We start from the raw sequence: 19,057 nt of genomic DNA, 5'->3' as shown, positions 1-19,057 counted from the left end.
GTAAAGAGACAGCCCTCCTCGTCCCTACGTGCGTCGCCAACCGGCGTTTGGGGACTACTATAGAATGATGACGAAACGGAGAAATGTTGACGGATGATGTAAGCCTAACCCCCAGAAAAAAACCAACTGCGATCTTGCCTGCCACAAATGTCACTATGGATTACTCAATTTAAAATTCCGGGCTTAACCGGAGCTCAAACCATAACCACCTGCGTGACAGGTTGAAGGTCTGACCACTCAGTCGCCGCAGGGGTAATTCAGTTCATGGAATACTTCACGTCCAATTAAATTGATCACCGTAACTATAACTACGTCTGTGGAAAAGTAAGGCTTCCCTTCTTAGAAGGGAAGGGTTTCGGCTCGAACAGGAATTTTTGATTAAACATTTGTACAGAGGCTTACCTCACAATGGTGATGAAGACCGTAAAAACATTCATTTGTACTGTAACTCTTCGTTTGGTTGGTGTTGGTCAATACATTTATTTAAAAATGTACAGCACATTTGAGGTTTCTCTATAAAATTCATAAAACAGCATGGAGCAGAGCAATAAGCACAACACGCAGAAGCAACACCTGAACAATCTTCTGAACCACACTCCAGTGCTGAAAAATCAAATGCCACCTGAATTACATTTTTGAAGTCCGAGACTTGTTCAGGATTCATGTAACCAGCTGACTGCCAGGAATACTGAAGCATAGGGCAGTACACTGGAGCAGACAACTGGTTATGAATAACATAGTGCATTTTCACTAAACACTCGATTTCCCAAGTTGAGTTCTAGATTCTCAGCAAGAGTCCTTATGTAATCTGTTATCCTCCGAGCATATATTTTGTATTGTCTAAGGAAATAGATATCCAGAGGATGGATATATTTACTTGTTTCAGGTGGAATGATCATACATTCCATGTCCTAGCCTTGAAATTATTCATTTATTAAGGTTGTGTCCTTGTGTGCATTCAATGACTCACACAACAGTATATACTTATGATTAGCTGCAATATTTTCAGACAGAACGTTGGAGAAAAATGTTCTTAAATGGGCTTTAGACATTTTACCACTCGCACTAGCTTCTAGGCTAGGCTAGGCTTACGGGTAAGGTGTCCCACTCCCTTAACTTGTGCATTGCTCTCCCCACCCCTCAACTTGTACGGTGCTCTAAAGGTGCGTACACACTTAGCGAACGAACAACGAACGAATGATGAAGCAAAACTTCGTTGTTCGTTCGCTGTTTGAAGCGACGTACAAATCATCAGCAAATTGTCAGAAAACATTCACATTCGCTGATTATCCGCTATAAAGGCAGACGAAAATATAATTATAGCAAGTGCAGGCCTGTTTCATAAATACAGTAATAATATTAAGTAATAGTATTACAGTCATGAAAACAATTTTATTAACCGACTAAATTCTGTCTCATAAACGTTTTGCACGAGTCATAAAATACGTACAGTAGCCAGATGATTTGAGGTTAAGGCTGACAAACATAACCAAGTTGGTCTGCACTCTACAGCTATTTATATTATTCTCTCTGTTAACAGTTGTTGAATGAAATAAGTTTTGAAGTACTATCTTTAATAGCAACAACAGAGTAAATCGTAATATGTGTGAAGGTTTGGGAGACAATTTATTTCAGATAAGATTGTAAATCACTGCAACTCGAAGTTATTGTTTCTGTTATTTGATTCAGTTGATTTACGAGTAAAAGAAACAATATGATATATCTAAAATATTGTGAACAGATATTTATCATTCCTAATTGTTCACGTCTCTGCTGTTGTAAAGTTTGCAATTCCAAAAACAGTGTATCAGTGACAGAAGCGTGTGTGTGCGCGCGCGTGTGTAAAACTTGGACCTCGTTATCTAAAGAAGTACCATATGAAAATGTTAAGCAGTGAAAACTTTTGATGACAATATTGTAGCAGCCTTAAAGACAGTGTTAACGACAGGGTTAGTAGAATTTGTAAGATATTTCAAGTTCCGTTATAATTCGGAATACTGCGCAAGTACTTATATAAAAAAAAATAATAAAAATTATTGGTGCAAGCGTAAATAAATACACATAAAAATTACTCTTTTACCAAAAATAAATAAGTAATGCAATAACGGCATAAGTACTTACGCGGTGAAGTCGTTCCTAGAAAATATCGTGTTTGAGTTTGAAGGTGTGGATGTTGTAGAAGATTAATGTTATGACGAAATTAATAAAAATACTGAAATTGTCTTAATGGGTTTTTATTGCTGATTATGTTTAAGTAGTATTTTCAAGAAGTTACCTGACTATACAAAATGCAAATACATATGTTCTAATTAGAGATTGTGATGTGGAATTATGGATACGGTACCTATAAATCTCGTAAGTTAATTTTAGTTTATGCCCTCAATAGGGGTGGTTTAAAGTAGTCCACATATTTTGTAATAGATCTACTTGTTGATATATGTCTGCAAAAGATTTTGGCTCACCAAGATCTTCACAATGTTAATTAGTGAAGAGTATATAGATTCAGGTTGTCACAAGTATACATTGAAAAAACATTTCAATAGGTACAGAAAATATTAATATTACTGTATTTTGTGATGTAGATGTCCCATAGGCATATATTTCTGAACAATTATTATAATTTAAAAAATGACGAGAAAGGAGGGAAAAACGTAAAGTTCAATCATTCAAATAACTTAAATAATGTAAAATATACAGTAATTACTTTCTAACAGTTCTATACTGTAATTGAATTTAATTTAGGTTTCACCCTTTCCAATTGTTCCTCTTTTACAATTAGATAAGATAGTTTTCAATTTCAGCCTGGTCCACCTACATTGGCGCCTATGACAGTTTGTAAGTATTTGTAAGTATGGAGAGGGACTTTGTTAGTCATTCATTTTGTCTCTGATGCTTTTTAAAATGGGGAAAAGAAGAAACAGAGTTTTTTGCGAAAAATTTTCGAATTGAAAGGTCAACTATTTCATTATATTCGTAACTTTCTTGCATATGGTTATAGGATATTCGTTGTCTAAAATTTCTTGGACGTCGGACAAACACTCCCTCTTCATCACTATTTGAGTCAGAATTATCCATTTCAAATGGTTTCATGGTTTTATCTTCAAAATCTAACCCTACATTGGCATTTACTTTTTACAAATTATTAAACTATTACTTAAAATACAGTCATGGAACTAACGTTAATATTATTAATAAATTTAATTATCTTTGCTGCTTTATGAAACACTTTAGTAATATTATTTATTTTAGTAATAATATGAGCGTTTACAGTAATAAATAATATTATTAAATATTACTTTTATGAAACAGAACAGTAATAATATTACTTAATGTTATTACCTTTTTAGTAATGGTATTAAATTATTACTTTTATGAAATAGGCCCCAGGGGAAAGTTTCAGTACACGGATACCTCACTGACAATAATTATCTTAAAATATTAAAAAGAGAGATTTGTCTGTGTTTGTCGTATGCGCATCATGCTTACGAAAAGACACTTTTCAGTGCCAATAATTTATTTTGTGTGCACAAGGTTGGAACTTTGTTTTTCCTGGGCGTGAATTTGTCCTAAAGGAACGACATACGCGAACCAAGTTGACTCGTACACTTCATCACTCCCCATTCCAGGACTTTTTATGGAATTCTGTCTTTCACTCCAGAATTATGTCAGTAGGGATTCAATTTTCAATTTTCTTTTTGACTTCTGCCCCTACAATAAACAAAAAACATATATCCACTGAAAATAAATAAACAAAAATAATTTTCAAATTTTGCACGTGTTTGACTCGCCTATCTTGCAGCTAAACATCTTTCCAATAGATTCCCAAACATCATGTTTTCTTATTTTATTGTGGTAAGTAGGATACTTGGGATTCCATGAAGTTTCCTGCTCCCTATATGCATTAATAAGATTTATAACAGCGTCTTCCGTCCACTCCAGTTTCGACATCCTGTTAGTGAAATTGAACTAAGCGCTGCGTTCTGCTACGAACTACAAGCTAGTGGCAAATCCCGTCCACAACGAATACCAACTTCCTTTGATGTACCGACAAGCGACGGATCACTTCCGAAAGCAAACCAAACGATCGGTTTGCCTTTGCTGCGACGTACACACGTACCGATTTCAGTCACCGAATGCAATCATTTGTCGTTCGTTCGTTGTTCGTTCGCTAAGTGTGTACGCACCTTAACAGACAAACCACACATTACACAAACGAATGCTTTTGGGAGCTTTATAAAGATGTAAAGATGGGCCTGTATACAAATTTTGAATACGAAATTCCTGTTCGAGCCGAAACCCTTCCCTTGTTAGAGTTTTCAGTCTTCACGGAATGGATTTCTGATTCTACGTACTGTATTTTGTTACGACTGAGTAGCGAAATAAAACTGTCGTAACAGTGAAATACAGTAAACATTAGGATTAAATTGTATTATCGGTGTTTTTGAAACCCGTGCATTCACCTCTCACATTAATCTGGTTAATCGGGAGTTCATATTATTTTAATCATCTTCTTAAACGCGTGTACAAAGTTTACATTATTTACTGTACAGCAAGCTTTGTTATAGTCGGTTCAGTTCATTTTGACAATATTCTTTAATAAATAACATTTAAAATTTGAGGAGGAAGGCAACTTTTTAAAATTGGAACTGTTCTGGACTCATTCAACTCAGTAAATTAATCCCTCGCTGACTGAGGAAGCCTGCAGCAGGTGGGAAGCAAATAGAGTAATTTGCATATTTAAACTATGTGCGATGTCAACACCAGATGTGAACCACCACTGCGTAGTGTTTGGATTATGGTAATGACGTAAATAAGTTACTGAATTTCCTAGTGTGCCGAGAACTTCCGTTTGTGGAAAGAGTAAACTAAACAAAAGAAATTAAATATATTTAGGTCACTCGATTTAGTTAATTACAAAGTGATCAACTGATCAGTTGCCTAAGCGAGGCAGCGTGGTATTATATAGCTTTGCAAACATTTCTTTTTGTAATTATTAGGGCCCGGAATTTTTTAGGATTTGTACATGTAAATTGTCCATATACTCTACATCATGTTTTCTCATTATTCAAAGACATACTTAACGAACACTTTCATGCTCATTTTACACTGATTCTTATGTATTTAAGCAGCTACCTTATTCCATTAAGGCATGATGAAAAAATTCTGCCGTTTGCTTGCATTTTACTTACTGCGGTAGAATAACTGATTTTTACAGAAACTTAAAATCTGTTCGTCAGTGTCTTATTTTACCTATACTGACGAGCCGGCTTCAGGGTGCGAATAATCTTTTTAACCAAGGGGAAAAATAAAAATGATTTCAAAATTCTGTTCACAAAACTGTTTAAATGCTCACAATTGTCTGGCGAAATATAATATTGCTCTTACATACGTAAAGAAGTTGATCGTTAAGACATAGACACAGACATTCTTAGCGTAGGCTTCCGGTGGATGATGAGCAAACTAACGTTTTTCGTATTCATAAACCAGTGTTAGCGATATGATATGATATGAATCCTGTACAAGTAATCACTCGATAGCCGGGGCTAGTTTAGCATGCTCGTAGCGCGGGCTAGCGAAATGTCTATGAATAGCACCCTTAGAGTTTGATTTCGGTTTGGGTATTCCGACGCCCGCAGATTTGTCGACCACAGCAGAACGACGAGACAGTATACAAATAAGACGGTAATAAATGATGCGAGAATCAAAATAAAAAATGTGACATTACGACAATTAAAATTATGCGACATTAGTGTGTTAGAAATTTCCTCTCTCTGCGTCAGTGTTTGTTTGTCTTTTTTCTTTGTGTGGGTGTATTTTCTGTTTGCGTTCGATTTTGAATGTGTTTTACGTTTGAGTTCGTGTACGTGTATTTGTGTTGGTTTGCGTGTTTGTGTGTTTCTGTTCGCTTGTGTGTTCCTTTGTGTGTGTGTATTTGGTGTTTACGTTTACGTTTGCGTGTGTGTATTTGTATCATGTGTGCTTGCGTGCGCATGTGTGTTTGTGTCTTTGTATTTGCGTGATTTTTCTCATTGCGTGTGTATATTTATGCGTTTCTGTCTGTGTGTATTTGTGTGTCTCTGCGTGTATGTATTAATGTGTTTGCGATATGTGCTTGCGTGCGTATTTGTGTTATTGCGTGTTTCTGTTTGTTTGCATTTGTGTGTTTTTGTGTTTGTCTGCATGCGTGTTTGTATTCGCGCGTGTGCGTGTGTGTATGTGTCTGCATGTATGCGTGTTTTTGTGTCTGTGCTTTTGTATATATGTGTTTTGAAATAAATTACGTTATTTTTCAGTACAAGAATACAACCCTCAAAATGTAGGGGAGAATGACTTACTTTGAAAGCAATAACCTTAAGTCATTTTAGGAAGTGACATCAATTTTAAACATTTTTAGATCCAGTAAGCTTAAAAACTTTAGTTTCACTATGTGTGAAACTCATAAAATGTTAAAATTGTATAAATAATATTTAATAAAAAAGAAACTTGAAAATATGGACTCTAGTAATTCACTTATTTTGGACCCTTACTTATAATTGGACTTACATAGCTGTGGAGTAATTAATGTAACTAATTACGAAGTGTATGTAATTTCCTATTCTGTTAGCATGTGTAAGCTAGCTTAAACCTCTCTAATTCAGAATACTGTAATCAGGTGCAATCCTCTGAAACTTCGAAACTTGTGCATTCATGAACAAGAGTGAAAGCTGTTGGAAAATTTACCATGATACTGTCATGAAAATGGAAAGCTTTTATACTGCGTACTCCATTTCCCTGAGGTACATTTTGAAATTTTAAATGTAATTTAGGTATTAATTTTATAAAAACTAGCTCAATATTTTGTAAGTCCTCAATAAATAACGTTCCGATGTCGTTTATACAATACGTCTATTGTGAAACCTAATTGAGTGTTCTTTGATTAAAATTTAAGAATTTAATGTTAAATGAACGCGATGTTAATTTTAAACAATGCAACCACCAAGCAAAGAAAAGTTATTTGGCGAAAATTATGTTATAGAACAAGAAGTTTTACAATTTTTAGTGCTTTCGAGACTATCTTATCTTCCTACGAGTATTCACTTCACATTGAACTGAATCGTACGGTGAAGAATACCACGATAATAATATCCGTAATTATTTCAAACAACAGAAACTTTTATATAACAGCTAATACCGTAGATGTCATGAGTTTTGTCCTTAACAAAATATTATTTATGGCCTTGAGAGATAATGGCGGCCGGGCAAACCAGTTGGTAGAGCAGCTACGTAGCTACGGAATGGAAGTTCTTGTATTCAATCCAGGGTGGGACCTACCTGGAATTTTCTTGTTACCAAACTTCTAGAACGGCCCGGAGGTTCACTCAGCCTCCTATAAAATTGAGTAGGCCTACTTACCCTGTGATAAAGACGATCGACATCATCTCGTGCAGCGCCGAAGCCATGAAATCATGTGTAAAGAGACAGAGTGTCCCATAACCATATGTTTTGTATTTATGTTATAAGTTTGACCAAAATATACCGTTTGGAGTAGTTGGGAATTATGCAGGGTAACATAAAGTTATGCTTCTTTAAATGGATAATCCTGTATTCCATTCCAAAAAGTGTTTGCAGTCTTTATCCCTATTCAGATGAAGTACTATAGCTTTGTATTAAGGCTATTAATAAAACAATAGTAATTTTAATGCAAGGTGTACGTTTTAACTATTTCATATAAGCATATCTTTGAAAAGGTAAATTAGTTGATGGTCTAAATACTAATAACATTAGGATTCGGATATGGTACAGTAGTCCTGTTACAGTAGTCTAAGCATATGAAATTCTGATGAAGGATGGATAGAACAGAGAAAAATTCTCTCCGGTACCGGGGCTCGAACCCGGGTTTTCAGTTCTACGTGCTGACGCTTTATCCACTAAGCCACACCGGATTCCGGATCGATTCCCCGGCATCGGAACTGGAATCCGGTGTGGCTCAGTGGATAAAGCGTCAGCACGTAGAGCTGAAATCCCGGGTTCGAGTTCCGGTGCCGGAGAGAATTTTTCTCTGTTCTATCCATCCTTCATCTTATGATAACGCAGAATTCCTGCACGGAAATGTACTTCGTTACATAATAATAATAATAATAATAATAATAATAATAATAATAACAACAATTTTAAATAATTCTGTCATTTTGTTTCACCACGAATCCCGTAATGGGTGTTCATAACAGATTCGGAGAAAGACATATTTAACTTCAATAGACATTAAAATACGAATATAGTATGCAAACAGGAATTGAAAAAATTATAAAAATTCAAAGAGAACGCGATATGAAATTTGTTGCACATAAATTAATTTATGCTCGACCATGCCGAAATGTCGTAATTATACACCTGGTAGCAGTCCTTTAATGCATGTCATTAAAGTACATCTATTCATTAAAGTTCAGATTTTCGATTATTCTCGGATATGCAATCGAAAGACAACTAGGGAAAAGTCACGGAGGCTGGAAATCCAATACTGTCGCAGAAGGTTACGTTCTGTTACTATAATAATTAGCGTTAATTGTAAACAATATTCAAATAAATTCAAATTGTCATCTCGTTTTTCAATGTCGAATTCAATTTCAAGGTCATATCAAGATTAATGTTTATTTTACTCTCTAGATTATATCAAGGTCGTCGACATTCGTTTCCCGAAAAAAATCAATACTTTCGCGTCTGCGCACATCTCACAATTTATGAGGTAGGCTATTGCACTCACATAACAATAACATGAATACTTATGAATAATTTGAAGTTAGAAATATGGTCGAGCATAAAAAGTCGTATGAGACTTGCCTATAATGGTAATTAAGACGCTCGTATGAAAATTATGAAACTCGCTTGCGCTCGTTTCATAAACATCCTCGCGTCTTAATTACTACCATTATAGATATGAGCAAATGCTGGGTAACTTTCGGTGTTGGACCCCGGACTCATTTCACCGGCATTATCACCTTCACCTCATTCAGACGCTAAATAACCTGAGATGTTGATAAAGCGTCGTAAAATAACCTACTAAAAAAACATTATAGTCTCGTTGCATAGTGTACTATTTCGGTGTATGTTTTGGCTATAAGGTTTTAATTAATAAAACAGCTTGTTGCGAAAGAAAAGAAAACCGGGCTACCGAAGAAGTCTACGGGTGCTCGGGCGTGGGTTCGAATCTGGGTTCTGCTTATTACGCAGTTGTTTTAGCCGATGTTTTCTCTAATTGTAAAGCGAATATCAGATAATCCCCGGCGAAATCTCGGGCTTATCTTGCCAAAATGCATTCCAATTCCATTGACTTTAAGCAACCGCGCAAGAGATACTGCGTCGTTAGATAAACAATTAAAACATAAAGGAAATTCTACTAGCCATTGCTGATGAAGCGCAGGTCTGCCGGGTTTAAATTTCTGTATTGTACATAAAAACACTGATGTGTATTTCAGACACAGTAAGAGAGGAACCCAGAGATAGCCTAAGCTCTTGATCTAACCATCTAACGTAATAATGAATGCTGTTTTCTATAAACATACTTAAATAAAGACGGCCCGTTTTTTTTTTTACAAAATCATAAATTGCTTACAAAATAATTGTGCCGGTGTCATGTATAGTTCCTGGGGTAGCTCAGTCGGAAGAGCGTTCGCGCGCTAAGCGAAGGGTCCCGGGATCGATACCGGCCCCGGAACAATTTTTCCTTGAAATTATTCAAACCTGCTTTACAGGGAGCTACTACCTGAAAGCCAGATTTGTATAATACATTCGTTACTGGAGGTACGTTAACAGAAAGCCACAATTTAAGTCACACAGTATTTGTGTGCACTCATAGTTGAGTTCTGGCGTCTTCTCAGCTCATTTGAGTCGTGTGGATACAAAGGAAAAAATTGTGCCGGTGTCATGTATAGTTCCTGGGGTAGCTCAGTCGGAAGAGCGTTCGCGCGCTAAGCGAAGGGTCCCGGGATCGATACCCGGCCCCGGAACAATTTTTCCTTGAAATTATTCAAACCTCCTTTACAGGGAGCTACTACCTGAAAGCCAGATTTGTATGCTTACAAAATATATCGAACAGTAGGTCTTAACTTGCATAGAACAATTTGAATGCGCTAATGAACGCAGTGTCTAAATATATGTGACGTGTTACTCCTGAATTGTGCTCATTTCCTCGTGATTTAAGTTTTTTGGGATTAATATTTAAAAATAAATATTAAGCAAAATAGTTACTAACGAGCAGTTAAAGATAAGGACATAATATTCCCGAAAAGCCAAAATATACTGTATAAAACATTTGTAGATTTATGACTCCTTTCTACCTAATTTAAGATTCTCGAAACATTTTCTGATATAAAAACATCTTCCTACACTTCGTATGGCTAGTAACGACTATATTCTTGCATCTGTTTCATCGGAATATTTATACTTACTTAGACAAACCATTTTGCTTTATCAATATTCTGTACAGGATGATATCCCAACCCTTTGTGAATATAATTTCTTCAAGTTTTCCAAATTTTCCTATACAGAGTGAACCGTTAGTAATGTCATTAATTTCAGAGGGTTGTTCTTTGTGATATTAAAAAAAAATAACACAGTTTTTCTCGTTTTTGCTTCCTTTCCGAGATAAAAATTGCTTTATATGAAACATTTTATAGCGTGTTTTGAGAAAGCCATTAATTTAATTCCCATTAGCCCTCTGCTCAGTCAATTTAAGAGAACAGTGTATTCCGATAATAAATGATTGAAAGAATTTCAGTTTTTTTTTCTTTTAAATATGCAGAAATCTGATCCAAACGAATTTAACATTTCAGAATTCCTTTGCAGAACGAAAAGTTACATTCCTTCGGATCAAATTTCTGCACATTTGAAGGAAAAAAAACTAAAATTCTGCCAATTATTCATCATCATAATACATTGCTGTCATGAAATTTATTATTTATTTATTTATTTGTTTATTTATTTATTTATGTATTTATTTATTATTTATTTATTTATTTACTTACTTATTTACTTACTTACTTACTAATTATTTATTTATTTATTTATTTATTTATTTATTTATTTATTCATTCATTTATTCATTCATTTATTCATTCATTTATTCATTTATTTATTTATTTATTTATTTATTTATTTATTTATTTATTTATTATTTATTTATTTATTTCTAGTAAGTTTGAAATGAATACAAGTTAATAAATACAATGAAAGATAAACTAGCCCACTCCTGAATGAGTAAGACTCGTGCTCAGGAGGGGATTCCAATACAGACAAAAATAAAATTAAAATTATGAGTAAATACAGATTAAAAAGTGTTTAATATGTTTAAACCCAAACTATAAATCCAATACATTTTTTTTATTTTTTTTATTAATTTGGAGAGGATTCGTGGTTAAAATAATATTGGAATAAAATTTGTTCAATAGTCTGGGACCTTGACTCATACTATGATAAAAAGCTGCATTTTGGTTCAGACAAACGCAGAGAATTCATACTTTTAGTTCTATATTTACGTATATACCTTTCAAAGTTATTAAATATTTCATATAAAACAATTTTTATCTTCAAAAGGAAGCAAAAACTAAAAAAAAAAAAAAGAAATTGTATTAAAATTTTTTGTTTGAATTATCTCAAATAATAACACCTTGAAATTAATGACATCACTTACGGTTCACTCTATACACTAGGCAGTTATGTAAATTTCTGAATATTGTTTTTATTATCTAATTTTTGTTCTTATTTGTACTCAACGTGAGCGACAGACTTAGCATTTATTCTAGCTGACGGAAACGTTAAAAGCCTGTCATCTATGGCGTAACGCTTCCTCAGACCTGCTCTCGTTCAAAATTGAAGCTGTAGTGATTATCGGTAAGTAACTAGGCCTCTATAACGTCATGCAAAGAACTTGCGAATTATGCCTCTGGAGACAAATTTCGCGTAGATTTTGTCTTCGAGTGAATGCATTAGAGAAAACTATTAAATGGGAAGGGATTTGAATTGGAGGAATCTTAATGTGTTTTACAATTTTTTTCACAAAAATTTTGTTTCAGAGTTGTGCAAACAATTTCATATCTGAATGTTTATGCATGTTTACAATATTTCAGCACGTCACTGCAATGACAGCTGCTATAGTATAGAATGCTGTTCTGTATGTTTTGTGTTTCCTGTGTTTTTCTTTCTTTTTTCAGTTTTTGTTCCAGATTACATTTTTATTTCGTAGTATTGTGTAATTGAAGTGATTTTAGTAATAAAAAGCATGCCATTTTAATCACCATACTCATATATTTACGAATGCCAGATATCGAATGTATGGAACAATTTCAAAAGTCACGACTAAAGTTCTTATGAAATATAGAGTTGTTTTTTTTCTTACACAAAATAATAAATCTTATACAGGGTGGTCCACTTAACTCTTTCACCTCCGATAGCGTGTGAAATATTTCATACATACACAAATCGACAATTTTATTTATTTATTTTATTGCTAGTAAGTTTGAAATGAATACAAATTAACAAATACAATGAAAGATAAACTAGCCCACTCCTGAATGAGTAAGACTCGTGCTCAAGAGGGGATTCCAATACAGACAAAAATAAAATTAAAATTGAGAGTGAATACAGATTAAATAATGTTTAATATGTTTAAACCCAAACTATAAATCCAGTAAAAATGTTTTTATTTTTTTTATTAATTTGGAGAGGATTCGTGGTTAAAATAATATTGGAATACAATTTGTTTAATAATCTGGGACCTTGACTCATGCTATGATAAAAAGCTGCATTGGTTTTACATTTTGGTTCAGACAAACGCAGAGAATTCATATTTTTAGTTCTATATTTATGTATATACCTGTCAAAGTTATTAAAATTTCTATGAAAATATTTTAATAAAATAAAATAATACATTTGTTTAATGTTGAAATCTTTGAAATGTTTAAACAACAATTCAGTTGGGTAATCTTTCTGCTTTTTTTAACAACTTTATAATACTTTTTTCTGTAGTAAAATTAACGGATAAAGTTCCACCCCAACCTATAGTACCATACATAAATATAGATTGAAATAATGCTAAATAAATTACACGTAAACAGTTAAGTGACAAAATATTTCTTAGAATAACAAAGTAACATAATGTTTTACGTAAATTGTTACAAATATAATGAATATGATTATTCCATTTTAAATGATTATCAATAATTATACCTAAATATTTAACCTTATTAACTTCATTAATAACTGAACAATTGCAATTTATATCGGAACAATCAGAATTATGCATTTTAATTTGAAGTATAGATGAAACTGGTTTATTACAAGTTAAATTACTTTAAAGGGGACATCTGATACACGTAATGCATTTTTTGTACATAAAATAATTTTCAAGATATTAGAGAAAACTTTATTTTTTTTTTAATGGGAACCAACTATGTTTTGCATTGCAAATATTGCGTTAGCTCTGTCTAATAACAACTGACTACTTTACTGACTCAGTGTCACCCGTAAGAGTAAACCTAAAGAATGTCTGTCCAAGGCTCGAACAGAGGAAGGACAAGTCTGGTTAGAGTTGTGCGCCAATTAAATCACAATCACAATGTACTGTACATTTTAATGCTATGAAAATGTTGCACATGGTGAAATGAGACATAAAAGTAGTGTACAATAAAAAATGAAATTCTCAAAAAACAGAACAAAATCTCCGATGTACAATCAGAATCAATGTGTGCAGTCAAATATCTAGAAATTATTGACAGGTTAAATTAATTTCACATTTAAAACATTCATACAATTAATTGCACAATAAACTAATGAAATGTATATATTATTTTATATATTATTTTAATGTACCGTAGTACATATGATATTTCCATGCAGATATTCTGCGTCATCATACGATGAAAGAGTAATGGAACGGAGAAAAATTCCCTCCGGCGCCGGGATTTGAACCCGGGTTTTCAGCTCTACGTGCTGATGCTTTAAGCCACACCGGATACCCACCCCGGCGTCGGACAGAATCGTCTCAGATTAAGTTCCAACTCTTGGGTTTCCTATAGTGGCCGCCCTCTGCACTACGTCATAGATGGCTATGAACGTAGGACCGAAGTCCACACATGTGCTGAGGTGCACTCGTTATGAGTGACTAGTTGACCGGGATCCGACGGAATAAGCGCCGTCTTAAATCACGAAGTGATTTACGCATATCATATATATTATTTTAATGTATCGAAGTACATATGATATTTCCATGCAGATATTCTGCGTTATCATACGATGAAAGAGTAATGGAGCGGAGAAAAATTCTCTCCGGCGCGGTATAATTAAATGTAGCTTAACGTACCTCCGCACACGTAAACCTTCTAGACAGCCGTTCCGAAACTCTTCGCCGATGTCTTATCGTTCAATTGTCCAATACAGAACTGAAGAAATAAGGGTTGTATTGGGTAGTGTACAGTACTATGGGTGTGTTCGATCTTCAATTACGTAACGTTATGAACTAGACACAAGGAAGGGTGCGACAGACATTGTTTACGTTTACTCTTGCCGGTGATAATCAAACAGTCGGTAAAGTAGTCAGTTGTTAGACAGTGCTAACGCAACATTTGCAATACAAAACACAGTTGATTCCCATTTAAAAAAGAAAGTTGACTCTAATATCATGACAATTATTTCATGTAGGCCTACAAAAAATTCATTACGTTTATCAGATGTCCCTTTTAATGTAATTTAACTTGTAGTTGTCAGTTTGTGTATACTTACTTACTTACTTACTTACTTACAAATGGCTTTTAAGGAATCCGAAGGTTCATTGCCGCCCTCACATAAGCCCGCTATCGGTCCCTATCCTGTGCAAGATTAATCCACTCTCTATCATCATATCCCATCTCCCTCAAATCTATTTTAATATTATCCTCCCATATATCTGAAATATTTCACATGCTGTCGAAGATGAAAGAGTTAAGTGGGCCATTCTGTACGTTATTAGCAGATACTTGTTATTAGTTGCAGTTACAACTGTCTTCATTTTCCATTTACTTAAATTACAAACAATTGAAAATGGGAGTTTTTGTGGCATTCTGTATAAGTAATCAGTGTAGTTATCGTACTGAGTAATTGATTTGTAGCTGACAGTGCTTTGGTTTATATACAGAGCGTAACGAAAAAAGTGGACAAAGTTTCAGGTATGGATTCTTCATATAATTAGAAGAAAAATTGTTATATCAACATGGGTCCGGAAATGCTTGGATTCTGAGTAGAGCTTGCAGTTATGATGATAGTGCAATCAAGTACATTTGTTTGCTGGAAATATTATGATGTATTCTGTTCGCATGTCCTTAGATGAACTGCTCAAAACGTCGACCTCCTGCCTGAATACAGGCCGCAGCTCATAGTCTCATCCAGATCCTAACATGCTTGGCCACCACGTTCACCATATTTCAGCCCATTGCACTTTTTCTGTGGAGCACGTAAAGTCGTTGGTGTATTCGGCTGCTGTTGATGTTAGTGAATTCTGCAAGGCTGTCGGACAATAAGAATTATGCCAGGAATTTGGGAGCATGTTTGGATCTCGATGAGACGACGAGCTGCGGCCTGCATTCAGGCAGGGGATGGACATTGTGGACATTGTGAACAGTTCATCTAAGGAAATGTAAACAAAATGCAGCGTGCAATAGGATCCATAAGTGCTTGGTTTCTGAATAGGACTTGCAGTATGGTTAATGTTGATGTAACCATTTTTTCTTCTATACACACGAGGAATCCATACCTGAACTTTTGCCCACCTTTTCGTTACACCTTTCATAGTCTATTCTAACCTACAGCTCATGTCAGGAAGGAGTTCTGATGTCGCGTCCTCTCTTCAGGACTAGAGCCGTTTATTTTGTCTAAATACGCGATAAAACTCATAAAATTCATCGTCACTTTTATAACTACTGCAATTAATTAACGAGCCTCGGTTAAAGAAACTGTAAACCCAAACACTTTATTTGAAACAACCTGTATAATGTGTAATATCAAATCAAATGTTCAACACCAACTAAATTGAAAATCACTTTAGTTAAAGTATATAGGCCTATTTGGAATTAAGACTTATCAATATTAAACACAACAGAGATTAGCCTTCTTGGAGAAGCAGTTCGTTACAATTTCTTAGATCAAAAAAATTATAGCGAAATTCTACAGGAAATTTAAGTCATATCCATTCTGTTCAAAAACCCTTGCAAAATTATACAATAATGAATGCAAGGATTTCAATGATTATTGGGTACCAATACTGTCTGTAGAAAACACATTACAACCGGGGAATGGTACCCAGTAACTGGAGTTGTACTGGAATGTATGTTGAAATTGTGCGCAGGAAAATAAAATGAGCATAATTATATTTACCACTACAATTTCTAAATTTAACATTTTCATGAATCCATTTAACCCATAGTTCCGTAGTCGGATCACAGGTGTCCCCTAGCGAAAGTTTCAATACTTGAAGGAATTCAGTTTACTTATTTGCCGACGGGGGTGGAGGCGCCTCTAACACCTTACAAGGAGAGGACACGCTCTGTATATCACCAAATGAAATAAGATTGTGTGAGATGAAAGTACAAGACCTATTGTTGAAAGTCATACCTGGTATGGGTGGCCAATGACCCCTCGTTTTGGAAATATTGGCTATTGTTTGTGACATACTTCCGTTAGGTGCCTAATAGGGAAACATTACACTTTGTAACAGCGTAGCTCATATGTTTGGATGCTGAGTTGTTATCCAGGCAACCCGAGTTCGAATCGTAATGACTTCTAATTTTTAAAGCTTGATATTATTATTATTATTATTATTATTATTATTATTATTATTATTATTATATTTTCATTCATGTTGCAATATTTCTGTTTTTGTTTGTATATGATAAATTACCTCCTAATAAGCGCATTGGTCTCTATGCACATACAAATGTTAAATTTCAAAAGTGCAAATAATAATAATAATAATAATAATAATAATAATAATAATAATAATAATAATATAAAACTTCAAAAAATGAGAAGGTATTAGGATTCGAACTCAGGTTGCCTGGATGACAACTCAGCATCCAACCATGTGAGCTACACCGTTACACAGTCTAATGCTTTCCTATTAGGCACATAACGGAAATATGTCACAAACAATAGCCAATATTTCCAAAACGAGGGGTCATTGGCCACCCATACCAGGTATTACTTTAAACAGTACATCTTGTACTTTCATCTCACACAACCTTATTTAATTCGGCGATATACAGAGCGTGTCCTCTCCTTGTTAGTGTGCAACTAAGATATTACTAAGGAGCGAGAGAGGATAAATGTAGTCCAGAGGCTCTAATTTATGCTTGGAGGTTTTTAACGTGCCGACACCTTCCACATATTATTTTGTAAAGAAATTGTATTACTTTAGTATAAATGGGTTTATTTTTAGTGTTAAAATGAGTAATTGTCAAGAGTAACGTATATATATTTGTCATATGTTTACAAAAATATTTTAAATATCCGAACTTTGCAAATAAATTATTTAATGAGGTTGTAGTAGGTCTTTTTAGTTTAACGTAATTGTGTTTATTTCTTAATTATTACCCACACAAATGCAGCTTTATGTGGCAAATGATTGCAAGCATGTCTGTTGTCTCCTGCAAAGGTGTGGCAAGCATGAGTGTGCCTGTGTACATAGCAGAGAGTGCATACCCGGACGTTCGTGGTCATCTAGTCACTCTGAATACCATCTTCATCACCGGCGGTCAGTTCGTTGCTTCTCTTGTATGTGGTGCATTTAGTTCTCACCCCGACGGCTGGAGGTAAGAGCATGCGCCATTCCACTCTGTCATCTCCTCCGCACAGTTCTGTCTAGATTAAGAAGCTTCGTATTCCGATAACAATTGACTTTCCTACATTTACCTCAGTCCCTCTTCTTGAGTTCAATTCGAAAGAAAAATAGATTCCCATTGAATAAATGTAATCTTAATTTTGAATTGCAGAAAATAAGTTCAAAAATCTGTTTTAAAAAGGAGATGTAATGTTATTTGGTTGATTTGATCTTTTCGCTGTAAGAAAAATCCTAATGTAAACAATAGCACGTGACTGAAGTGAGGCTTCATTGGCCGCTGTTTGGCGCCATAGATTCTCAGTACGTGTTCCCGCCTACTGTTGTACATTCTGTTTCATGTTAAACAATTCCCGTTACTCATCAAGTAGGCCTAACCTCACTACTATGCATTCGTTTGCTTAGGAAACATTCACTTTATAATTACTACAATTAAATTATTTTTAAGTCTTATGTCGTCACAATGGACAGTTGAGGATACAGAAGCCATACTTCAGTACCGCGTGCTTACGTGAACAACTACGAGCTCAAGTACCGCCAGCTTGTTACAAGAACATACTACCTCGGTATTACTGTTGGTATTCATCCGCGTTCATAGTACATAACAAAATATAAAAGTGTCTTTTCTTTTACATAGATTTTTACACATGAGTGAAGTGAAATGTTTCATCGTATTTAACAACTAGAATTCAGTTTTTTATTTTCAAATAATACAAGATTGTGGTTTCCAAATACGAACTATATTTTCCTGCGTCATGTGAGTGTTTCAACTGGGAGCCAATCACGGGTATGACAGCAACGCGCTTATGTTTACATTAGGATTTTTCTTACAGCGAAAACTGTATAGATGTCCACCGCTTGGAGTAATAGTCTTCAGGTCGGACTGCGAAACTGCGAATCCGGGTTCAAATCCTGGTTGGGACAAGTTACTTGGTTGAGGTTTTTCCGGGGTTTTCTCTTCAACCCATTAAAAGAAAATGCTGGGTAACTTTCGGCGCTGGACCCTGGGTTCTTTTGCTGTCATTACCACGTCCATTTCACTCAGATGCTAGATAACCATTTCCGTTGATGAAGCGTCGTAAAATAAACCAATTAAAAATTATGCTTCGTTACCAGCTATGCTGTCAGGTAATCTGATTACAAATTTCATAATTAACAGAGACGAAGGACTTATTGATGATAACTCGAAATTTAAAATATCTTTTCTTTGGCTACATAATA

General features: G+C 34.6%; 1 protein-coding gene across 1 annotated transcript in view; it reads left to right on the top strand.

The window, feature by feature from the left end:
* Positions 1-19,057, top strand: part of LOC138708170 (proton myo-inositol cotransporter-like) — a 397,474-nt gene that overhangs the window by 320,680 nt on the left and 57,737 nt on the right. The window contains exon 4 of the mRNA XM_069838437.1: positions 17,654-17,810. Within this exon, the coding sequence (XP_069694538.1) occupies positions 17,654-17,810 (157 nt within the window). The remainder of the gene's footprint in view (positions 1-17,653; positions 17,811-19,057) is intronic.

The sequence above is a fragment of the Periplaneta americana genome, chromosome 10, assembly GCF_040183065.1.
Source record: "Periplaneta americana isolate PAMFEO1 chromosome 10, P.americana_PAMFEO1_priV1, whole genome shotgun sequence".
Classification (NCBI taxonomy): domain Eukaryota; kingdom Metazoa; phylum Arthropoda; class Insecta; order Blattodea; family Blattidae; genus Periplaneta; species Periplaneta americana.
This window is presented reverse-complemented; position numbering and strand designations above follow the sequence as displayed.